Genomic DNA, 25,592 nt, shown 5'->3' with positions numbered 1-25,592 from the left:
ATCAAAGCAATCTGAATGTTATGGTTCTAAACTTTTCTTCCCTACAAGGAACAAACCATTTTCTGCTTCAGACTTTGAGGGATTATTCAGACAGAGGAACTATTATAACAACAATGAAGGGAATGTTTGAGTTTTGTATCTACTCATAAACCAATCTCCGTTCTTGAAACTGAGATCCCTTAAGCTGTGGTATACACTGAGAACTGATCAAAAGTTGCCCAATCTCAAAGGCTCATTAACACTTCAAGACTAATAAAAGCACCAGGAAAACAGCTGAATTAAACATTTTATTAGTCACCCCACCACCAAGCCCCCTTTTCCTCACAATGAGTTCACATACAGTCTATTAATAATTTTCTTTTCCTCTGGGTCACTCCATAATAAGAAGTCCCATTAAAGTCACAAAAAGAGAGGCTTAAGGGTTTTTTAAGCAGGAAAAACTGAGGCTATATCTATGGTGCCTCCAATGGGAGGGCCAAGGCTCCCTTCATGGCAGATCCACTCACAGATCACACTGTGGTTCTACAAGTGCTTGTGAATGTAGGCTTTGGACCACATGTGAGGGGGTAGCACAGCATCCAACTCTGTGCAGCTGCTTTGTGTGCCAAGGTGGGCAAGCATGGGAACTCAGATACCTGTCACTGCTCTAAGACCAACTTTTTGGTGCAGCATAGGCAGGACCACATCTCACAGTAGCAGTCTCATCTGTTAATAGACAACCACAGTTGAGTATAGGCAGGCTCTGATCTTTAAAAGAGGCTAGACTCTTCTCAAGGAGTGAGAGCAGGTATTTGCATTTGCAGTTATCCTTCAGCTTCAACTTCTTCAGCTGCTTCACATACAGACAGGACTGCTTGGACCCACAAGACAGACCTCTGAACGCTGCAGCCAAAACAGGTGCAAAAACATGTACTTGAAACTAGCCAAGTGAAAAAAAGCTGAAAACTAACAACCCTTTGGAACTATTGGGCTAAACATATTGTGCACAGAATTTGCATAGCACTAGTCAATTTTTCTTTGTCAGAGGAAAAGATCTAGAATCACAAGAGAGTTACTTTTTTCCAGGCATCCTACATCTCCTCTGTCATCAGATGTGTTTTGATTACTTCCCATGCTTAGGGATTTCCCATTCTCCCTCACTGCTGATCAAATCCATTAAATCTCATTCCATCATTCCCTCCACTAGCTCAGTATCACCTCTTCCAAAGAGTGAATGCAGATCTCATGATGCTCTCCTCCATTTTTTAGCCCTACATGATGGAGTCATACCACTGCATGGGAATTTCAGGTTTCAATTAAAAACTCCTAGCTTTCCTGGATGTGCACAATCGCTTTGAAGTATGGTTTGCACGCACCTTTAAAGGCCAAAAGGGAAGCATCAAGCCAAAAGGACCTACCGCCTTCTATATAAGCCCCAAAATTTTCATACACTCTCACTTTTTTTTCTTTGTTGTTGTTACACTTCACTCCTCATATTGTAACAACACTGGCAATACTGCAGAAGTCCCCTCCCTGCAGAGCTGCCCAGGCACCCGTATATCCCTATGATGACTGCCAACAGCAGTAAACAAGCCTTCCAGTCTTACACTCATGCTAAAGATGTAGGTGTTTACTGAAAAGCTTCCCAAAGATTCCCCAAGTGCTTGCAGAGATCTTTACTGCTGCGAGCTGTTACATAAAGTCTTTCGTATCTATGCACTTAATCCAAAGCCCAATAAACTCAGCAGAAAAATTCCCATTAATCTCAGAAATTTTGGATCAAGTTCTACAGTTACTAACACTATGTTGGTTTATAGAGGTAAACCTTCACATCTGTTTGGCTTCTGACACTTATATCACTACCATGTATTTTTATTTCAGGCCAGGAACAAAATGGAATGATCCAAGACAAATTTACTTGGCTTTCTGTTTCTGTTTTATCAAAGCTTCCATTTGTCTCAACGATGTTTAAGTGCATCTGCATCTAACATTTTCAGATCTATGTTCAATTAATCTGATTTCAGGCATCACCTGCCTTTTTTGGTGCAAATCAGGAAGTGTCCCATTCATAGTTTGAAAAACTAGCCCACTCATTAACTTTAGGCATAAGGTATTCTTCAAGTATCAGCTACATGTGTGAAGGAAGTTCCTACTATCGCATTCTTAATGTTACTGTAAAGGGATCCCTCCTCCTTGCATGGCATCTCAGACCTGTGGGTGCATAACATACTGGAGAATTACCCTAGGAAAGTGAGGACTGAGCCACCGTGGTCTCAGCAGTGAAGGTCAAAGACCCAGGCTCCAGACCTTGACCTTGGCTGACTGTGCAGCAGTGCCAACATACCCAGAAAGAGGAGAGTGGGGGGAAGGGTCAGCAGACATTGGAGACAGATGGCCTAATTCATCATCCACCAGAAATAAAAAAAAAAAGCTGTTCCAAGCATTACACATACAGCAATGATTGTAAATTCCACAACTGTGGAGACCTGCCAAGCCATTATACGCATACCCATACTGCAGTTACTGCCCATAGCTCCTGAAAGGTGAAGTCAGGAGAGACCACATAGCATAAAGGGTGATCAGCTCTCAGGAAATTCCTGCATAAAATGATTATCCAAGCCCTGGTGGCATGAAAAGCATGTAGAAGTTAGGGACTGACAATATTACAGTTTATTCATAAACAATACATTTATGCAATGCATAGCTAAGTTACCACGGATGTGATTCTAGATATTATGTACCTAATTAGTTTCTTTCAACACTGGTTATTTTTTTTTTTAATTTTGCTCTTACATAGTTTCCCAATTGGAGCTGCTTGATTGTGTGTCCTGCTAAATAAAGTTCTCTAGTCACCAAGCAGAGTACCTCATAGGAACTGGCAATGCTGGTGACGCCGCCGGGGAGGGATGGCATGCAAACCAGAAGCAGGTTTCCCCAGACCACATTCTTCGGTTTCTCTGCAAAGAGAATGAAGGAGCATCCTGGATCCTGCCCTGGCTTTTTTCACACCTAGAAATTCACAGAGAGCAAGGAAACAGAGTGGCATCAGTAATGCTGTCTGTAGCTCAGGCTGAGTGCTCCAAGTGGTTTTGTGAGCACAGCTCTCCTACAGAGACAACAGCAGCCATTGAGTTGCTGAGTGTCACAAAGCAAGTGCCAGAGAGCTTGATCATGGCCTTTGTCCAGCTCTTTAGCTCTCTTTCTACACAGGCCAATATCTATGTACTACACAACAAAAGAGTTATTAATACAACCTCCACAATCAGCCAGTGTAAAAAGCCACACATAGATCCTAGGGCTCCATTCAGGGGGTCCTTAGGAGTGCATGGCATAAATAACTCCGCAAATTCCTGTCACCAATCTGAAGCTGCAACCCCCTGAGCAGGTCCTTCCTTTTTATTGCCGGGTGACCTTGGAAGGATCAGATAGGAGAAGGGACTTGCTCTGTGCAAGTAGGTTCAATAAGCAAACACACTTGACAATCCAAGTGTCCTTATCCGACGGCCAGTCTCCAAGTTCGTGATTCTGGGTTGTTGGTGTTATGTCAGAGAACCAGCACAACACAGCCTTCTGCTACCTCAGAGCCCCAGGGGCTCCCACGGTGAAGCCACTCCTCTTGAATCAGATGGTCAAGATAAAAACAACACCCTGAACGCCTGGCTGGCCTGGGAGCCTCCTCTCCAATTTTATTGTGCCAGCTGTATCCATCCATGCTTTCCCCTTGTCTCGCTGCACATTCCAGAAATTGGCCCAAGCCGCCTCACTCAGCAACTCAAAAACAAGGAGGAATTCAACAAACAAAGCAGAAGTGTACTGTGCTGAGTACTGCTAGCTGATCCCCGTTCTGACAGGGAACATTTTACTCACTGAAGAGCTACTCTACATCCAGAGAGTGCCTCAGCCTCCTGAGGAAGGGGGAGAAGAGGAAGAACTAAAAAGCAGAAAACAAGCTAGCATTCTCCAGTTTTCCCTGCTTACTCCAGCTACCCACCTGACTATTACTTCATGAAAATGAAGTCATCCTTCTCCGCCCAGTTTGTGGTCTCCCTGCTTTACCTTTACACTGGACACAGAATATTTACACGATCTACCTTGAGCATCTAATTTAAGTGTGATTCTCTTACGGCTTGGACTCTGATGTCTTATGTAGCAGATGGAGATGTCTCCCCCAGGTCATCAGGGGTTCATGTGACCCACACCTGTACAACTCCAGTCATTTTACTTCCTCACTTCTTCTGAAGGAGCATAGCTGTTTGGGTTCCCTTCTTTTATTCACCCTGAATTTTGCAAGAGACCTTTTACAGACTTAATCTAGATGCAAAGACCATTGTGCATGAAAGCTTTTCTGTATATTCCGTAAGTACAATTGTGAACACATCTTTTAGTGTCCTTACTAAACAAGAGATTTCAATGTTGCCATACTTCCGAGTAGTGCATCCATCTACTTACCTAAGTATCCATCTGAACCCCTTTAGCATCAGAGCCATCTTACAAGCCTCAGCAAAATTATTTTTGTGGGATAAAAGAGGATTCATGAAGGCAAAGGGAGGCCTAGTGATTTAAAACTTGGGCTCAGAAGCACTACCTGGTCCACCAGAGCATTTTTCTCTTGGAAATTTTTTCTCTGAATGAACTGGAGAAAAAAAAATTCCCAATAACGTCCAGGATGCAGCGCCCATCAAGGAAGATCAGCTTGAATGTCATCCTCAGTCTGTGTCACCTTCAGTATGACTCACAGAAAAACCTGGGGACCAAAAACACTGGGGCACTGACTGAAAAGCAGTCAAAGAATTATCACGCATAAAACAAAGAGGGCTGGCCAAAGACTTTTTTGAAAGGTGCTACAACCACAACGGTGATGGAATACTTAGCATCTTTGCAAGATAAATAATCAACACCACAACCCATCAAATACCCTAAAATGGTTATCTAGTGGCAAATCTACAGCACAGTATTGTAGGCAAGTGCAACTATGAAAAAAACATCAGGACTCCAGAACTGTCCCTCCCCTGTGTTTTTGAGCCTTTTATAAAAAACAAAATTTAAAAAAGGTGTTTTTTAAAACAGGTATTAGATACCCCCACTGCGCACAAGAACTATGTGTAAATATCTCCTCTACATTACAGTGCTTTTATCACCTCAGTAAGCAAAACCCATGCTGTTCAGTCCCAAATCAGACAAAATATTGAATATAGCACTAGGGTGAAGCAGAAAAGAATATTTCCTTCATATATGTTTTTATATATTCTAAATATATTCATATGTATTCCATATTATTAATATATTTAAATATGCAGTATTATACATAATATACATAGATATTAAAAAAATTATAAATCTCCCTAGCTGTTACAGCAGCTACATAGAGACCCTTAGAGTTTTGGTTTCTGCAGTATCTGTCAGTCTGCAGGTAATTACAAAGCCGTGAGAATGCACTCAGTGCTGTGAACTACAGCTGTACTTGAGGATTCCAGCTACTCAATATTTACAAGTTTGAATTCTAAAACTGACCAGAAATTTCTTCACAAGCTCCAACTTCCCCTCAGTGTAAACAAGGGGGTGAAGTGTTTTCCCCAGCACTATGAGGGCCTGCATCCAGCTGGGCAGACGCTGCTTGGGAACAATGGAAGTCATGGATGCATTTTTATCCTTAAAAGTAAAAAAAACTGAGCTCCATCCAGAGAGACAGAGGCAGATTTTCATTGTGCTCAAAGCTCCAACAGCATCTGCCTACAACCTTCAGCAATATCAACAGCAATTAGGCGTTGCACTTCTGACTCAAATACATGCTCTGTCTGGAATGCCTATTTAAAGCATAGTATACACAGATGCTGTATCACTGAGGTCCTGTAACCCAACAAACATCTTGCCAATACATCCTCTTGGGCATAGCTGCAGGACTGGATTCTAAATGCTGATCCTACGCGATGTAAATCTCATTTCTAGAATGGTGGTAACTATCAGGCATCAGAACCTGAGAACAGGCATGTCATTTCTCATCTTTACATTTCCACCCAGAGGAATAAAGCTATTCAAATGCAAGCCATGACTACGGTAAGAAATTGCCAGTTCTTCTTTGCCTTAGCAAATAGAAGGTTGGAGGTATTTCAGAAAAATAATGTAATTCTCCTAGAAGTGAAGTGCAACATGAAACAGCTGCTGATCCAGTACCACTGAAAACTGATGCTGGGCTCAGCATTGTTACAAACGCTCTTGGGCTAAACTATCCTCTCTGAATACAGTTAACACGTAGCTCAAAATGCAGCAACACAGGAATCCATGGACTACTGAGCAATGATTTTGTCCATCATTGTTACTGCATTACATAAGAAACATTTGTCTTAGACAAAATATGTAGGCAGAAAACTAAAATTAAAAAGCTGAACTTGAGGCAATCAAGGTTAGCAAAAACAAGAGATGCCCTCTCGTGGTTACCGTCAAAAGGTAGCAAACGAAAGACAAACTGAGAAGGGAAAAGTAAAAGACTCACTAAAGGAAGAGTAAGGCAGAATAACTAGAAACAAGGATCTCAGCCTAACTGGCTTCTCTTTGCACTTCACCTGACTGTAAGAAGGAGAAGAGAGACATCATGCCAGGACAGAGGTGAAAAATGCCTCCAGTTAAAATAACGCCCAAATATACTTGTAATTGCACTAAAAGGAAATGCTATGTATTTGTTTTTTTTTAAAACCAAATCCATGTTTTTATAACCCCCTTTGAAAAATAAGATAGTATCACCAGTGAAATGAACTTAAGTGCACGTGTGAAAAGATTTAGGTCTTGTTATTGGGAATGCTTTTACTGACTACTAGGGAAATACTGTAAGCATCCACTATGTCTAATGAGGAATGAGAGTAGATGCTGGAAATACAGGCCTTCCAGGCTCTAAGGTTACCTTTCCCTAGGAAAAAGTAGGAAATAATATCTGAAGACACTCAGCCTGTAAAATCAGCAGGGTTCCACTAACAGTCAACAAAAAAAATTGCCATTCCTCCCCCAGGTTAAGAGCTGTTGTGTATTAGAACCTGGTGCTCCAAAAGCAGAGCAGCTGTTCTTTAGAAGTGCTCATGTGCCTATGGATAAATACACTCAGACAGGACCAGCCCAGAGGACGCCAGCAGCTGCCAACTTCAACAGTCAGGGTAACTCACTTTGTGCCTCCAATATGAGGGAAGAATTTTAACACAAGCTCGTCCCCTCTATTCTGTTCATCCTTGCCTTGAGAGTGATCACCTCCCACACCCATAGGTTCAGCTGTAAAGAGAGAACGATTACTTCATTCACTAGAAAAGTATTACTGGCCATTTCTTATAGAGGAATTTCTTATACTTTGTGACAATTTTTCACCTTTTTTTTTCCTACTGTACCTGTATGATTTTTATATTTTTATTTTTTTTTTCACAAAAACATATGCATTCATTTTCCTGGAACAGCAGAGTTCTACCCAATAAGAACATTTTAGCAAATAAAAATCTGAAAGGCTTTTATAACTTTTTAAATGAAAAGTGTAATTTCCTACCATTTAATTATGTTCTTGTCCATGTAAAACTACTTATAGTTTGTATTTCTCTATTTGCCCAGGATCCTCATGACCATTACAACAATCCCTGGAATTAGGAAAACTTCATATAAAAGCTTTCATTTTACCCTCAACTTTAACAATAAAGTTTTCTTTCTACATTTAGTCCGGTTTGGCTCCATCTCCTGCCCAGAGTTACAAACTACATCTTGTAACGTTTACGCAAGATTAAAAACGCAAAACTTGGAAGTGCAATATTAACATCCATACTAATATTACACAGTACTTGAAGAATGCTTGCTAGAGATGAAAACTATATGAATGATTCAGCTGATAAGTTTCACGTATTGAGAATTATGAAAATGAACAGTTGAACACCTGTATCGTTCAGCAGTTACGTTAACACTGGTATTTCCCAGGTGACTTTCAAGCTTGCAGTAGAAAACACAGCCCCAGGTAGACAGCCAAAACCCAGTTGTGTTTCCCTGGAAGGACAAGCATGACAATAAAAATGAAAATTAAGTGGTAACATTCTCAAATTTCATGTTTCTGGATCATACCACCTGTGATTCTTTTTTTCCAGTGCACGAGGGCAGTAGAAGCTATACTCCTGATACTGACCCAGAATACGACCACCAGCCTTGTATTGCCCTGTTTCTGAGAAACAGCTACTAGAGCCACTATGCAGATCCTGCAGCCTATTATGTCTAAGCCCAGGCGCCCTGGGCATAAAAACTAGGCGCACCGTGCGGCACCCAGGATTTCTACAATTTCTGGGACATCCTACAGTTCAGAACAAGTGTACCGTTTCACTGAATTCTGCCTTAAACTTCCAGGGGGAAAAAACAGTACACTGTGTCCTTGAGTTTCTTCACAGGTAACTCTCGACAAACATTATTTTTAAGACTCTAGGATGAATTTAAAGCACTGGCAGATAGAAAAGGCAACTTGTAAAGTAGGACATTGAGTGGACCAGATATAAACCATCACAAAAAACCCACAACACACACACACACACCTGGGGGGGGCTATCACTCCGATCACTGCATTTTGCAGCAGCTGCATCACATCCTCAGATTTATGCAGCGATCTGATGCAAATTATTAGGGGACAGACAGTAAAGAAAACTTTTCTGTTATTCCTGACATTAACCATGGCCAAAACAAGGTTGGGAAAAACCAGAAACCTCCTTTAGGTTGTACATACTGTCATTTTTTCAAAGCAATTCTTTCTCCTCTGTACAAGGTCTTCCCTTAAAACAACCAAGGGAGATAATTCTGTTTTTCCTGTTTTCATCACTTCTCTCACACAATTTATCTTCCACTACAGTGAGCTGGTATGGAGTTTGCTAAATAACCTACCTTACTCCACCCCTCTTTGAGGCCCTCTTCAATTCTAACTTTATCTTCTAACATAACAACCTAAGCTTGCTGTAGGGCATCCGCAGCACTACACAAAGGCTGTGCTTTGACACCTGGAAATTATTTGAGCCTTCCCCATTCCAGTCCCATGCATGCCAGCATTACTGGTAAAGCACTCACTCAGTGAACCACATTGAAGAATTGACGGCACTAAGATTTTCACTCCTGCAGTAGGTGGCTGCACAAGAGAGGCATCACAGCACTGAGAATGAGTGTGTGGGATGGAGTATCCTCACAGGAAAACAAGGTGTCAACTTAGAAAGTAACCTCTTTAGAAGTGCCACTTCTAAAGGACAGAATGTTTAGTAGACATTTAGTTTTAAACAAAAAATAAACCCCACCCTCCCAAACTTACCTTGAAGAGGGATTCCGACCATCTTGATAATGCCTAAGTTTTGTGCAAGTAGTTCTAAACCTTGGTCTTTAGCAGACAAGAAATTGAAGTGACAGCTAAAGGCTTGTCTATTCACCCTGCGTGGTATTCAGTTGTGTTTCCAATAGTTTGCTAGCTACCTGTTTTCCTACTGTGCTTGAAATGCTAGACTCAACTCACAGGAAAATTCTTAACACAGCTGAAATTCAAGTTATTCAGCTGCATTTAGGCTCTATTATGCTGAGCACTGTACAAAAAACCCCACCTCTGCTCTACTAATCTACTTCCACTTTAACAAGATTATTTGATAAAATTCATTATCAGCCTTAGACGGATTTAGTGACACTTCTTAATAAGCACTGTAATTAGCTTCATGGCCTATGAACTACTTATCTCTTCCAAAATTCAAACTATCAACTGTCAAGTTGATGCCTTAGCAGTGGCAAGCCTGAGTCAGCTGGGAGTGCAGCCTGCTACTACCACAGACAAGTTATGTATCTGCCAGGCACAGATTACCGACACTTTAAGTGTGTCCTTACATGCACTGGATCAAAGAATATGAAACCAGTAACCTGAAGTCTGAATCTGTGGCTATGTTCTTCAGGTCCTTCCTCTGGACTTTGAACACACTTGTTTCACCTGTAATTCAGGAATGCTTTGCTCTGTAGCCACCCTAAATGCATATTCAGAGCTCTGTATGCAAAGGACAAATTTTAATTCCTCAGGGTTTTGAAATACAAAGTCTATTCGCCTGCTAAAAATGTTGGGAGCACTGGGGTTACTTTGGCTTCAATAGTTTCAGGTTTTGTACCCTACTCTCTCTTCACTGAGGAAAGTCTACTATGAAGCTAGTGACTCCCTAGGACTATAGAAAGCTTTGTTACATCACATAAAACATCCTCCTCCTCCTCCTGGCTTAAGACTTACTGCAGGCAGCATCTCCTACACAGTTCATACCAGCTTTAGTATTCTTCTCTTACCCCGCTGTGTGCGGCAACTGTACGTACTTCTCAGCTCAGGAGATCTTTAATCAGTTCACACCCTTCTTCCCTGCACTTCCTGAAGTTAGTGGGGAGCAAGGCTGCTTGCAGATGAAAACCTATTACAGAGCTTTATTCTTCTGCTTTGCTGAGAGTGCCCTACAGAGTAAATGCAATATACTAAGTTCACTGTTTCTTGCTGTACAATTTAACATTACATAAGGTACTTTGAAGGTTATTTTATTTTTACATATATATGCTATTGTAAAAACAAGATCAGTTGTTGCTGCAACTGCTTTGATATCTAAGAAATATATGGCTCATAGTAAAACCTTAGGTTTTCCAGAATACCACATAAATTATTCAATACCACTTTGCCAAAAGGCTAGACAATATGAAGAGATTCACATTTTGACTGGTGACTGCCACTTGGCTCAAGTTATGTTGGTGTCTCGGGCTAAAGGGACACAATGGAGGAATTTTTACACTGGTCAGGGGAAAAAAAAAAGGCGGGGGGGGGGAGGGGGGGAATTGTGGACTGATTTGTCTTGTTACAGTTCCGTGGTGTTTTCAGACTTCTCCGTATCTTCTGATAATTACATTTTTTTCAGCTCAATAATCAGAATGCTATGTATTTGGACAAGCACAGATTTGGCGTGGTTTTCTGCTAGCATTGGAAATGTGCAAAAAAACCCCCACAACGTTGAAACAACAAAGGGGGAGTGAGGTGGGGGAGAAGTAAGAATGACTTGAAAGAATTGCTTTGTCTTATATTTCTGAAATATGCAGCTCCTACATGACCAAACAGTATTTACTCCATCTCAGTGGAAACCTCTAAAGAGAGACAATATAAACAAAAAATTCAATGTATACCCGTTACAGCGATAAAACCAATCATTTTAATTGAAGCCATTAAAAAAAAACCATGTGAGGCAATATAAATGATAAAAGTTATACTTAAGAAGGAATAGCTAGCACTTTCTGAAAAGCTTTAAAACAGCAACAGACACTTTACAAAAGATTTGAGGGAAGAGAGTAAAACTTCCGAACTACGGGTACTGTATAAAGGTAACATTAACAATTATCTTATAAAATACAGCAACAGAGACAAAATGGATACTCAAGCTTCTTGAAACTAAGCCTTCTGGGGTCTTGGTTAAAACGTATGTTCAAAAACTATTTTAAACAAGGACTAAATACTTGTATTTTAAAATTTACAGGTCCCTAGCAATAAACATAGCACTATACACATCTTCCAAACAAGCAGTAAGTACAGTTTTGTTTAGCCATGCGTAGTGTCATCTTCTACAAAGTCTTTGGCCATTTCTGCTGTGATCACATCAATATGACTAACCTGGTGGAAAAAAAGAAGTATACAATCATTACAGTATTCCCTGCAGAACAAAACAGACTTATTTCTGAAGGCTCCAGCAGTCAGCAACAGGCCTATAAGCAATTTCTAATTTCCTTTAAAGAACATGACAAGGGACATCTATAGATATCACAATTCTTTTGGGGGAAGGAGAAAACTTTTACACAAGACTGTAATATAACTAGAAATCTATGACTGAAATAAGATTGATTCACTTTGAACTCTTAAGCCTCAAATGCACGACTTGATAAGGTTCTCAGTAAATGTTGTTAACTAAAACATTGTTTACCTTGTTTCTGAATTTTACACCATAGAACTTGTCAGCTGACTCAAGCAGTTCAGGTCTAAATGTTGTTGTAATAAACTGAGCATGTTCAGCTAGTTCCATAATCATATCTAAAAAAGAACACAGGAATTATTCATTAATGTAATCTTCTCAATAACACAGGACACGTTTTAATATGAGACAGGCAAAGAGTTTGCTATTCCTTATTCAAAATGAGATTTTGGTCAATAAAAAAACCCACACCCACAAATCAATAAAAGGATCCATACCAGGTTTTTATCTATTATAATTAGTTTCACTATCAACTCTGACAAATGCAGCCACTCAGCAAAATCAGTGGGTTATCAGAACTCTGAAGAAAGACAGAGTAAGTAATTTTCCAACAACGCAATGAGTCAGAAGTTACTTTTAAAAAAATCAAACTACACTTCAAAACAGGACTATCTCTACCACACTGAAGTGTAGTAGACACCCCCTTTAGACGCAGTAGATAACACAGCTTCTACCTAAAATCAAGTTCAGGAAAGCTTCAGGAAACACAATGTTAAATTCTAACACACATGTTGGGATATTCAAAAATGTGCTTTTATGATTAAAAGCTTTTGTCTTAAACATCAGGGATGAGAAGACAGACTATCACCTTCAACCACAATGAAGATAAATAAAGGCAGACAGTTACCCGAAACAGCTTTTCTGTGCTGAGCATCCAAGGCTTGGTCAATTTCATCAAACAAGTAAAATGGAGCTGGATCACATTTCTGGATAGCAAATATCAGGGCTAGGGCCACTAAAGATTTCTGTCCACCTGAAAGTTGCTGCATTTCTCTCATTTCACCCTGCTTTCCTGTGAACGATACCTAAGAAAACAATGCCACAGTAAAATGATTTCAAAATATTAAATCACAACATCACTTGCTATTAAGTAAACAGGACCAAGTAAAACACTGTTTTTATAAAAAATAATTAAAAGATAATCTAGGAGTACTGAAACACAAATAATTTTCTTTACCCTTATGCCAACTCCAGTGAATTGGTCTACAGATGGAACACTGCTCTGGGATCCAGATCCCCTTTCACTCTCGGTGCTGCCTTCACCTTCATCCTGGGACTGACTGCCCTCCACATCTCCCTTCTTCATCACTAATGTAGCCTTGCCACCAGGGACTAACTTCTGGAATACTTCACTGAAATTTTTTGACACCTGAAAAAGAAAGTCAATACACCAGGTCATTTTCACATAGTGAAATCAAATGAAGCAAAGCTGTTGTCTGTTGTTTTTTTTGTTTTGTTGGGGGTTTTTTTTGGTTGGTGTTTTTTTTTGTTTTTTTTTTTTTTTTTTTTTTTTTTTAAAACACAACCACACTAAGTATCTGCTTCAAACTGGAGATCCCCATTCATGTGATAAACATGCTATACAGAGCCACCTAAAACACCTAAGCCAACTGTTCTTGTAGTGTGAATATATTCACAAATTTTTTTCAAGGAAATGATAGAACTAAAACATAAAAAAAAGCAGCAAAAGCAAGTATGATTTATTTCAGTAAACTTCAGATGAGATCTCAGCTAAGCAAATGACCTTTTAAGAGAAGACTTTGCACACTTCACAATGAAAACCTTTTGTTAACATTAGGAATTACTTTCACCAAATCTGGAAAACTGATTTGGTGAAGTTTTTTTACTAGACATTTCCCAGTTTGTACGTAGTACAAAGATTCACCAGAAAGGAAGTCTTTTAAGAGGTTTAAAGCAAAGCTAGAGTTGTAATAACAACCAAGATCAGCACCTATTTAAAATGCTAGTCTATTTCTTTGTCAGTATTTAAAAAAAACCAAAACCCACAAACCTCAATATACTGTCTTCTGTTATTATAGAATAGATGTACTTAGTATCTGCTTCTTCCCATATAGCTGCTACATAATGGGACAATTTGATTTCAGTACCAGTGTCTTTACAATTGTTGCCACTTTGTTACCTGCTTGAAAGTCAGCTGAATGGCCTCATATTTCCTGAGCTCAAGGACATTCATCAGCTCCATGATGGATTTGTAGCCCCTGTCCAGTTCCTCTTGTCTTTTTATCAGTTTTTCCTTCTGCTCTGAGAAATTCACAAACTGATCTAAAGCTTTTTTATTAACATGACTGTATTTCTTCAGTTCCGTATTGCACTGCTCCAGTTTGCGGAATAACTGTAAATGGAAAATAATACTGTATTAAAGCGGTTTGCAATTCCAGCCACATTTGACACTCAAGACACTAATATTTCAGGTCGTGAAACCAATCACACTTATTACCTGCTTTAAACTTAAAGTCTGATATTTTTCAAAAGCCTCCTGTGGAAGTGAACCCAACTCCCGAATTTTCTTCATACATTCCTCTTTCTTCTTAAGGAGCATGCCTTGCCTGTTAGTCATTTTTTCAAGTTCTTTTGTATCATGGTTAATGGCATCCATATGCTCCTTCTCCATGTTCTTCCAGCGTTCCATGCTCTTTTGAAGCTCTTTAATTCCTGCTTCTGTTTTGTCAATAGAATTATCCAGATCTGAGATAGGGTGAAAGCACAAAACCCAAAGTGGTAAGACTTACGTGCCTGCATAAAATCAGCAATTACCCAATGAAGTATTTATGAAACAAAAAGATAATCTAAAGAAAGATCTATTAAGTAGTAGAAAGTTAATAAGCTGAAAATCCTTCTCTCTTCTTCCCCATGAGTATATGAATTAAAACAACCCTAACATATATACTAAGGTCGTTTTGTTAAAAGTTTAGAAAGAGAAGCAAAAAAAAAGTTTGAGCCATACAGCTGGTATTTCCTATTTGACAGCAACTTGGTTCTAGATAGGTTAGACAAAATTCAAGAACAACTAAACAAGATCACGCTTGTATGAATATTGCTTCAAAAGTACTATGCTCTGAAGCCAGAAGTCTGTTATAACCAACACATCCTTATTGGTATTACAGTGTCAGTTGTGGATGCTTTCTTTTATGTATAACATGCACAAAATCTTGTTTCACTTGTCTTTTGAAGTTCAAAAAAAATCCATTACACACCAACTACTATAGTGTATTTGAAACTAATGATTACTTCTCATATTATAGTCTATTTCTCAACCAAAATATGGTATATGTGAACTCCCAAAACCATGGAGAACTTTCTTTCCAAAAACCGATGCTACCAACCATCTGACCGTGCCAGTGTATCTTTCACTCGTTTGTTGATAGCCTCAAGTTCCGATGTCGTGGCAGTAAGAACTGTGCCACCTTCTGTTTCTCGAAGCTCATTCAGTTCCTATCAGACAAAGGAAATGCCACTAAGCTTCAGCATGGAGGGCAACAAAAGTGTAAGTCAGACAAACAAGTTATCTTCTGCTACTCTACATATAACCGCATTAAATATTTTAGTAAAGGTTTAGAGAATAGTCAGTTTTCAAACAAATCTGTAACTACAATGGTCCTGTTTATACATACACTGTGAATTTAGAGTAAGATTTGTCAAAAGTTACATGCCTAAAATACTGTGCTGAAATTTAAGTAAGACACTTCGCTGTATAAAGGGAAGCAAAACCCACCACAGATAATGCAGGGTAATGAGTATTTATCAAATTACTAACACATGAAAGCCCTGGAAATAAGTCAGAAACAGACGGCAAAAGTAAATTTAAGAGAAAATCTTTACTTGTTCCACTTGGTCCAAGCGTTTTCTTAGATTCTCATTGAGATATGTTTCAACTCTTGTGATAATGCCTTCTAGTTTAATCCTCTCATTCAAAAGCTGTCTGTTTTCCTGGAGACAAAAAAAAAAATATTTATGTTAATTGCCCTGGCTGACTCCTAAACAACTATTTTTTTACCTTGTTAAAAAAAAAAAAAGACAAAAAGACCCCACTTCACACAATTCTGAGCATTAAAATATCACACAATTTTTCAGACTGTTGCTTTAATTTTAACAGGTAGAAGGAACCAAATGGTAAGCATTTTTGCAGCCATCTACTGTAAAAGTCAACCATACAAATCAGCAGATTTCTTAAACTGTACAGCACCTGAATTCAATTCTTAAACCCAGAAGAGCTTTAGAGAGTCTACTTACAAGGTAGTGGTTTTCTAACAATATGGGCATCTACTACGTGCTTAAAGGCATTGTTTTACTTTCCCACACTGTACATCATTCCTTTCAGGTAACTACTTGTACTTAGTATTGTACGTCCAACTGCAGCAGCAAGGAAACTGATTATTCCAACAGAAATAGCCATAATTCTCACACAATACAGCTGGTAAAATTCACCCAGCATTTGAGAAAAGCATGCAAATACACCTTGCAGATAAAAAAACTCCAAACATGCCTGCCTACTGCTGATGAAACTACTTTAATAACATTATATTCATATGTGACTTTTCATACAAAAGGACAAAAATAAGTTTATTGGAAAGGTACCACATTTAATAGCAAGACGTTTTCATTTCCTTACTTGCTGTAGTTGTCGAATTTCATCATTAAGAGCATCCACACGTTTCTGATCTTCAAGACTGAGTTGAGACAACAAATCAGTCCCCAGTTCTGCTTTTAATGATTCTCTAGTTGACTCCATAGCATGTAAACTTGCCTCCAAGCTCTGCAAACTGCGTTGCTATGGAACAGATATTACACAATCATTCAAACAATCTGTAGATTTGTATGAATTTAACTTTTCTGTTTACATGAACATATTTGTGTATCATATCTCTATTTTATCTCTTCCTATTTCATATTACGATGTTAACCACAGAGGAATGCAAGTTTATCAGTAATATTAATAAAACATTTAATATAAAGCCAGTAACAGCTTTCAATATCCCCATACTATACCTTAGGCATAAATGTCTTTTCAGATTGCTGCCTTTTCTCCTTCAGCATTTTCATCTCTGACAAAATACTGTCTCGAGAGGCTTTGAACTTCCTCTGCTGTGTCTCAATTTGCTGCATTTGGTTCATTAGCTGGTCAATCTCATTATTAATCCATACTGTGGGCTAAGGAATACTTTGTCCTTGTTTTAAAAGGCATTTTATACCTACTAGTACCTTCCACATTTTATTCCATTTGGCATGTTCCTGCAAAACCAAGCTATTCATTTGTACAGGAGAAATCAAGAACCATCAAAAAAAGTAACTTGAGAACCCTTATCAACACCAAAAACAAACAAGGAAAGGTCCATTTAACTGTAAATTTTACAACACAGCACTCTGAACACAGGGATATGTCTGAATATGTAAGATCTGAATTTTTCTTACAAAATACAGAAAAGCAGGTGTTCTATTTAAAAAAAAAAAAAGACATTAGAACAATACAATTATCCCTTACCCAGTTCTGAGGCAAACAGTGTAACTGGTTTGTGGCAATTTTGATGTAGTGGCTTAGGTCATGGTGCAGAGCTTGTGCAAGATTCCACTTTGATTTATGTTCAATTACTAACAGCATGTTACTCCCACTACAATGCATATTTTAACATGACATCAACTTAAATGCCCTAAAAATTAATTCCCCTAAGCAGAGGTTACAGTAAAACGTTTCACTATATACTTATAAACATTTCAGGAAAACCGAATGAGCTACGGAACAGGAAGTTAGCAGGAATGTGTACTTTACTTTCAGAGTAACTGAAGTTTGCTTGTGTTATGTTCTAAAAGTTGCTGTCAGACTGCTGTAATAGCTCTTTAATTACAGTCACTGTTCTACCACAGCTGAAGGGTATGCCACAGAGCACCCTACTTGCATCCTCTGCAGATGCCGCCTCAAAAAGAAACCCAGGGCTAAAGACTTCAGCTTAAATAATAGCAAGAAAGATTTTTCAATTCCAAAATAGTAGTCCTGGTTAAAAATTAAGTTATACTAAAACCAAAGGGTCTAACGGGTAATTGGTGAATTTAACTACAAGCAGCAAGAATTCCAGCTGCCATTCCTAGTTACAAAAAACCGGGTACCTGTACAACATGCACTGGGACTAGTTAAATTACTTTCTGCACAAATCCTTTTAATATCATACACCTACATATCTGTAGGTTAAAAAAAGACCCAAGGAAGGAGAAAATGAATAAACACTTAATTGTAGATACACAAAATGCATCCTGTACATTGCCTACAGGTAACAAACAAGAAAGGTGAAAGACACTCATTATTGCTGAGGCACATAAAGCCAGGTGGCAAATTTGGTCTATGTTTAACAGACCATTTTGACGTTCTTCTACTGACTTACCAAGACATAGGTACATACTTTTAAAGTTCTGTTAATCAGCTGTGGATCTAAGCATAGGCTTCAGTCTTCTGCTTATCTGCTGCCCCAAAAATGTCTCTAATGCACTGCTGCAGGCCAAAAAACAACTGGGTTCAGTTCAAAGGACAGAACGACATAGATAATGGAGAAGAAAATTGTATAAGCCTCCCTTGCTCCTGAATTCTAGATATTGGATCTCGAAAGGACACTGTAGCATTAAAGGGGTTAGAGAAAAAGGTGAGAGTTACTTGAATTTTGTACAATGAGACTGGAAGACCAAACTGTCAAGCAACTTGAAGCTTAATGATATTATAATCGTCTCCATCTCCTCCCCACAGCAGAAGTGGACTATGTAACACACCAATTCAGGACACAAGTACTAAAAATATAATACAAGTCAGAAGAAACAGTGAAGATTAACACAGATAACAAGAATATCTGGTTATACCAGTTACTACACAAACTCTAGAAGGAATAGAAAGCCTCATAATGTGGGGTTTAGCCTCATCTCTAAGCTGTAAAGGTCAAGACAAAATTTTAACAGGGACAGATTACTAAAGCTCCTTTTTCCTGAGGTCTACAGAGCCAGCCACTCTCTGAAGTGACCTACTGGACAAGGTGTGCTTCAATTACTATTTTCCAGTCAGGTCTTCCCAGTATGGAAGTTCTACCAAAAAATTAACAGTAGTATACAAACTATTTCTTAACTAGCTGCATTGATCTAAAAATATTTTTTTTTAAAAAGAATACAATTCAGGCATTTAAACAATAGGTATATTTTAAAATCTGTTTTCAGTGGCTGTACACCAATTTTCACATGCAGGGTTTTTGTTTATTTCTGTTTTACCATTAAATTCTTTGTTATTAAAACCTCTACAGTAACATATAGAACCAGGTTGCATAAGCAATGGTCAAAATGCCACAGCTAATATGTAACATTGACAAGTTAGTCTCCTGTTTCTTTTCTTACTGCAATCACAAAACAAAAGCTTTGTCACCACACAACCTTTCCCCAGGAACAACAAAAGGATATTTTCAATGTTTCTCCGTAAGTTTTCATTGAGCTTTGCTTCAAGCTCACCAAGTTCTTCTTCTGCCTTTCTAACATCTTTTTGCAATTCAAGTCGAGACTTCCTTGTGTCGTAATAACCTCCAGTCAAAGCACCACGATGGCTGACTTGATCACCTAAGAACATAACAGAATGAGATGAACAAAACTGCATGCCATATGCTCTCCATTAATGTTCAGAGCAGTTTCTACAACACAACTTAACAGACTAACTAGAATATTTAAACTAACCTACAGAAGCACTGCAACATTATCAGGAATCACATATGTATATTTACAGTAACTAGGGAAATGTTTATTTCTGTATTCAACGTAAAGTGCATTTCCTTTCTCAAGAACAACAAAGACTGCTATGGTCTCCTTCAAGCATTAGCTGAGATTTTTTTTTGTTTCTGATTAACAGCTGAAACCACGCAGCTTAAAGGGAAAAAAAAATACATTAATGAAAAATGCAATACTTAGCACTACCCATTTAAGAAACAAAATCTTAGATCTTCTGAGGGAGAAAACAAAAGAGAAGCTGAGTAATTAGCAGCATCTGTGGCTCGTAGAGTATACTGTTACTGAAAAAATTAATCATTTCCTCCTCAGATATCCTTAGGAATTTTGTCAGATTGACTTTAAGAAACAAAAAGACAACAATAAGCCTGAAGGGAATCTGTCCTCCAAGAAAAGACAAATGACAAGAGTTATGTATTATTTCAGAGAACATAACCTGTAAATATGTCTGGTACACAGATGAATTCACCTTGCACTTTTCAGTCATTAAGGCCATAAACTAATGTTTAGGGTGTGAATCTAAGTTTGTGGAAAAACACCATAAATACTCCATGAAAACATCCTGTTAAACTGGATGAATCAAATAATCTACTTTACAATTCTCAGGATGGAGACACACAGCTACCAACTTTTAGATCAAACAAAAATTCAACAGTTCGCGAAGAAATCCTGTATTTTTAAGCACTAGACTTAACTGAAGTGCAACTTTGTACATCTCTGTCAAGTACACTATTATTTAAAATAATCTTATTTTGACAATACTAACAGACCATGTTTAATGAGCTTCACATTCCAGGGATCCTATTTTTACAGTAAGTAATTTATAAGAATCCAATATTTACCTTCCAGAGTAATACAATCCATAGTGAAAGCTCTGGCCAGCTGGGTAGACACTTCCATGCTACGACAAATTAGAGTCTTTCCAAAAACATGTTTGAAAGCTTTGTCAAATCTTGGATTGTATCTCAGTTTACTGATCATAGGAATTGCATCCTGAAGCGACAGTTATTTTAATAAGAACATATTGATATAAATACAGCAAGTATATTGCAACTACTTCATATGCAGAATTCAAGAGTGCCTTGGAAAAAAACTACCATCAAGAGTAAAACCAGAATACACTCTACCCTTGTAACAAGAATTTCTAAAAGTTTAGCATATCTCAAAATTCACCGAATATTAACGTTGGCTTCACAATCAATAAACTCCTAGAATGAAGACTTCTGGAGCTGTGTATATCGTTATTTACATACAGGATGTCAAACCCTGAACTCAAAGCACAATATTGTGAACGATACTTGAAGTAAACAGCTGTCAGTTGGTAGAAGGATGACACACTGACTGAACGTTCCCAAGACAAACACATAAACACTCTACGGAAATCAAGTACAAGATTTTGCAATTCTAGCTTTTAACAGCTAGGCTTGAGTCTTAAGGCAACTTAAGAGTCTGCCAGGAATCTCACCCAAGTATTAAACTGCTACTGAAACAAGCTGACTAATTATCATATATTTGCATTATAATTTTTTTCCTCAAAAAAAATTTTATTCTTTTCTGCAGAAAGCAGGATGCAAACATTAACAGTTTTACTAGTAAAGCCCCCCCCCCCCCAAATAAGCATGCAAGGAGTCCTGTTTATTTCTATTTATTGTTTCCTATGTTTATCTGAAGAAAAAAAAGAGAAAAAACTAATTTTAACGAACTTATTCTACCATGATTATTGCAGGAAGAAGTTAACATTCACACCATTAGGTCACTACTAAAATTTCAAGTAAGAACATAGGCTTTCTTGAAATGTATTTCAGAACTATTTTTTAAGTGGTTGTCACTGAACATTTATTTATGCATTTTTAAACATAAAGGCACAACTCATTTCCAGTAACTTTGAGAAACTGTTTGCAGCGGTAACATGGCTCTTTAGCTTTTGTCCATGGCAGCACTTCAACTTAAAGAATTACAATTCAGTAATCCAGGCAATTATTACCAGTTTACAATAAAATTGTATCAACTATTTACTTGTAAGGTGAAGGCAAATACCTGGTAGGAGAATATCTTCCTGTAGCAGGTTTTTTATGCTGAGACACATACATTAGAAGTAGTATTTAACTGCAGACATTCAACAGCAAAGGAAGTGGTGGGCCATAAGCAATATACACAAACAATTCAGAGTATGAGACTTTGTAATTATGAAGTAGAGGAAGGCTCAACAGGAACTCCAACTCACGTTAGTCTCAGGATAAGCAGTATCTCTAACATCCAGCTTGTTCAGAGGGAGGAAAGTGACTTCTCCAGGAAGGTTCATTTTGTTAAATTCCATTAGGATCTTTGTACTGACCTCATCAGAATCCACAATGTGATAAAACAACCTAATTAACAAGTCCAACAAATAAGCAAAACTTTATTGTGCTAAAAGGACTAGCTTATCTGCACAGGAACAGTAAGCATGCAGGTACCACTAAATAATGTTATCAATATAAAACTGCGTCACATTTTCTGTTCAAGTCTCTGCCTCAGAATACGCAAGTAGATACACTCCATTCACTTTCATTAAAATGGGATCAGCCAAGAATTTTGTATTCCACCTTCCAGTCACAAAAGCAGCAAAATGTGCATACAGTGTTATTGTATACACAGCCTTTTTTGGTTCAGCTGCAAACCTGTGCCTTCCATACCGTTTCAATATACCATGTTCAGCCCCCTGCATGGATTCACAAGGTTGTGTCTCTGTACACAACCAGAGACCACACCTATCTGCCTGTGCATGACTGGGAGCAAGCATCAGAGGGACTGAAATAAGTCATCTTTCTTTTGCAAACTGAACTACAGTACGCTTGTTTCTGCTTTTTTCCAAACTAGGTGGGAGGGGGCACAACAGGGTTCAGAGACCTGTGAAGTACTTTGAAGAGACAGCCTTGTTCACAGACGCACAAATGTTTCAGATGAGGGACTAGATCAAATTTGTGGTAGCAATCAACATTTTTATGTGACAGTTTGCAAGATCACCCCTGTCCTCTTTCCTGCCCTTATGCCACTATCTACATTTCATTAGAAAAAGAATTTGTATGACTACTCACAAATTTGAACAGGGGAGTGATCACACAAAAAGATAATCTAAATTAATTTGAAGTATCAGATGCTGCAAGAAGTGCTGTATCACCCAGCAGGCACTTAGTTCTAGAACACACATTACACAGACTCATTAACACTCAACACCTTTTCAGATAGCTTTTAAACAGCAGTTTTTGACAGTTTAGAGACCATCGCCACCCATGTGATTTTCTAGCATTAAGTGAAATAATTCTTATTGTTACCATTAAAACATCACATTGCTTACTGTAGAATTCTCCACACTGGAAGATGCCATTCACTTTATTCGATATAGCTCAGCCTCACCACCAATCCTGGTGTCAGGAGTGTGGGTCTGGGTCTGTAGTTTTGTTTTGTTTTGGGTGGGGTGGATGTCTTTGTGTGGTTTTGGTTTAGGGTTTTTTTTAGACAAGATCAAGGGCAGCTAGGATTAATTTTGAAATAGTCAAAATTCTTCTTAGTTCCTTCTCAAAGGAGTAGCAGTTTGATCATGCTGTATAGAAGGCACTTTGACAAAGAAAGGGTGAGAACTCAAGTTCAAAAGAACAAAACTTTCAGTAACAGGCACCAACAAATAAATTGTAACACTCAGCTGCTTTAACTTAAGTAAAAATAAAGAGCACATAATTACCTGTTGCCTGCAGTAACTTCAACACAGGTGTAGAAAGCTGGTTCACATTCAAAGTTATTCATCACAATGCCATGGTAGCCATTTAGAACATGCTGGTTTATGCCTTTTCGACGGAAGTGCTCCAAAACTTTGTTTATGCTGTCTATACCATTCAAAATGGCCTGTTAAAATATAACTCATTATTGTACTGCAATTAAGATTTACAAGTATACCAATTTTACCTTTAACTTTGTGAAAAGGTCACCTTTTTTGCCAAGTTCCTGCTAACTAACCTACAGCTCTAACAGAACATACCTAAATATTTGAGTCTGCCACTTTTAAGGTTCTTAGGTGTTTGGGTTTTTTTTTAAAAAAAAGCAAAAATATGTCAGAAGAAATTTTACAAGTATTCTATTTCTACCTGGTCTCCTTACCTCTCCTCTATTAACTTGAGCTTACAAAACTGATTTCCAAGTAGTTCTAGAGCTATAAATAATTGAAGGATTTACCTTGCAAATATTATTTTTCCATCTTAATTATGACACTTCTTTTGGTTATGGTCTTACTGTAACGGCTGTATCTTTCAGATATGACTACAACTTGTCCTTTAAGAATGAAAAGAAAAACCTCCACATGGAATTCTCAAATACAGGGTATCTTACCTTTCCTGTTGCTGCTCTGAGAAGCTGCTGTTTCTTTTCTAAATCCTCCCGCTTTGCTGCAAGAGCTTGTTGTTCTGCATTCTCTTCTCTCCATAAGTAACTACAGAAGAAAAAAATTTGAAGTATTTTCAGTGTGAATGAAGTTTGAAAATTTTTTAAAATTATTATTTTTCTCAAAGACTGATAATTTTAGCAGGAAGGCAAAGTGCAGAGTTCATACATGGCTATATTTAAAAAAACATACCCAACAAGCCATGTTAACAACTACACAGTTGGGGTCCTTCACATTAAGTGAGATTCAGACATATTTCAATTAATTACTAACTTTCTTTCGCTCTGTAGTTCATCCTTTTTATTTTTCACTTCATAGTATTTTCTGTCCAGTTCTTCAACACGAGCCTTCACTTCATTAAGATCCTGGTCCAGTTTCTAACACAAAAAAGAAGAACAGTAAGAAACTACAAGTCTCTACGTTCAAAACTTTCTTTTATTCAATACCAAATACTTAAAATTCAGAAACAATTCCTACAAGTGTTTTAACCGATTTACAACAAATTGTAGAAACACTTAAAATAGATACATCTTTAAGGGAGCAGTAGTAAGGTAAAATTTATCAAGTAGACTGCAAGGCAGGCACTGACTTGAAACGTGCACCTGATTATTACAGTGAAATGGCTCACTAAGTCATGGTAAGAAACGGAATCAAACTCGTAACTACCATACACATAACTAAGGGTAATCATGCTCTGAAGCAACATTTGTGATAAGAACACACACACCAGTCTTGTATATCATGCCATACTGCTGTTAGTCTGTCATGGTTTCAGCTGGGATTAAGTTAATTTTCTTCTTAGTAGCTAGTACAGTGCTCTATTTTGGCTCTGAAAAATCTTAGCCTGTTCTCCAGCAGTACTCATACTTTAACACGGCTGCTATCAACAGCATGCTTGTAAGCCAATGCACAGACATGATCCCCTAGCTCACTGAACACTTGCCATTTTCAAAGCAAGGGCTTTGAAAAGCCCTTTTCAGGGCTAGCACTCAGATAATGGTTTTATAGTTACCTATAACTATACTAGTTACAGTTAGAGAACTAGCTGTGTTCCCAAAACACAGCCAAGTTTTCGCAATCTAACTTTGCAAGCTATCCATCACATTCACCCAAGACACCCCGCTTCTGAACAACAAAAAGCTATACAACTCCTAGCCTAAGCATAAATCAACCTTCCTTTAATGAGAAACAGGAAACCAAGACATGTTTTTAAAAGGAATCAAAGGCCATCTCAAAATTTAACCTCTTCAATGCTACGTAATTCCTATTGAGCAGTAGAATACACTTAGTCAGCAGTAAAAGTAATTTCTTTCATTCACCAATCCAGAGAATCATTACTTTGCTAACATTGGCCCCATCCAAGCAGTATTTTAGTAGAACACCATTGCCTTTGTATAACTACATTTCTAGACTTTGTCAAACTGATGCTCAGATTCAGTAGATATATCACACAACAACCAAGAACACTGTCTATCAGCACATGGAGGGTAGCAGGACTGGCGCTGCATGCTCTCCCACTAATGCAGAGGTTTTCACTCCTGTAGCTCCTAGCAGGAGTGGTAGTTTTTGATTATACTGCTGTATTTGCAGTGTAAGAGCTGTTTCTGAAAGGAAATTGAAAATCTAAAAAAAGTTATGCAAATAATACTGACACAGATTAA

General features: G+C 38.1%; 1 protein-coding gene and 1 long non-coding RNA gene across 2 annotated transcripts in view; both read right to left on the bottom strand.

Moving 5' to 3' along the window:
• Positions 1–893: 893 nt before the first annotated feature.
• LOC129784422 (uncharacterized) lies at positions 894–10,260 on the bottom strand. Its single transcript, XR_008747138.1, has 3 exons — positions 7,877–10,260; positions 7,131–7,233; positions 894–2,988 (listed from the first exon to the last, which is right to left on the bottom strand). It is a non-coding gene; the product is annotated as an uncharacterized LOC129784422 (long non-coding RNA).
• An 888-nt stretch (positions 10,261–11,148) lies between these two features.
• Positions 11,149–25,592, bottom strand: part of SMC3 (structural maintenance of chromosomes 3) — a 28,166-nt gene continuing 13,722 nt past the window's right edge. The window contains exons 14-29 of the mRNA XM_005239251.4: positions 24,205–24,308; positions 23,880–23,979; positions 23,239–23,399; positions 21,745–21,886; positions 20,363–20,513; positions 19,206–19,358; positions 16,770–16,921; positions 16,393–16,551; positions 15,603–15,710; positions 15,107–15,215; positions 14,221–14,468; positions 13,903–14,115; positions 12,940–13,131; positions 12,610–12,787; positions 11,934–12,040; positions 11,149–11,626 (exon numbers count right to left, since the gene is read on the bottom strand). Of these exons, the coding sequence (XP_005239308.1) occupies positions 11,555–11,626; positions 11,934–12,040; positions 12,610–12,787; positions 12,940–13,131; positions 13,903–14,115; positions 14,221–14,468; positions 15,107–15,215; positions 15,603–15,710; positions 16,393–16,551; positions 16,770–16,921; positions 19,206–19,358; positions 20,363–20,513; positions 21,745–21,886; positions 23,239–23,399; positions 23,880–23,979; positions 24,205–24,308 (2,349 nt within the window). The 3' untranslated portion in view covers positions 11,149–11,554. The remainder of the gene's footprint in view (positions 11,627–11,933; positions 12,041–12,609; positions 12,788–12,939; positions 13,132–13,902; positions 14,116–14,220; positions 14,469–15,106; positions 15,216–15,602; positions 15,711–16,392; positions 16,552–16,769; positions 16,922–19,205; positions 19,359–20,362; positions 20,514–21,744; positions 21,887–23,238; positions 23,400–23,879; positions 23,980–24,204; positions 24,309–25,592) is intronic.

Source organism: Falco peregrinus, chromosome 1 (assembly GCF_023634155.1).
Source record: "Falco peregrinus isolate bFalPer1 chromosome 1, bFalPer1.pri, whole genome shotgun sequence".
NCBI classification, from domain to species: Eukaryota; Metazoa; Chordata; class Aves; order Falconiformes; family Falconidae; genus Falco; species Falco peregrinus.
The sequence above is the reverse complement of the archived record's forward strand: the minus strand, read 5'-3'. Positions and strand labels throughout refer to the sequence as shown.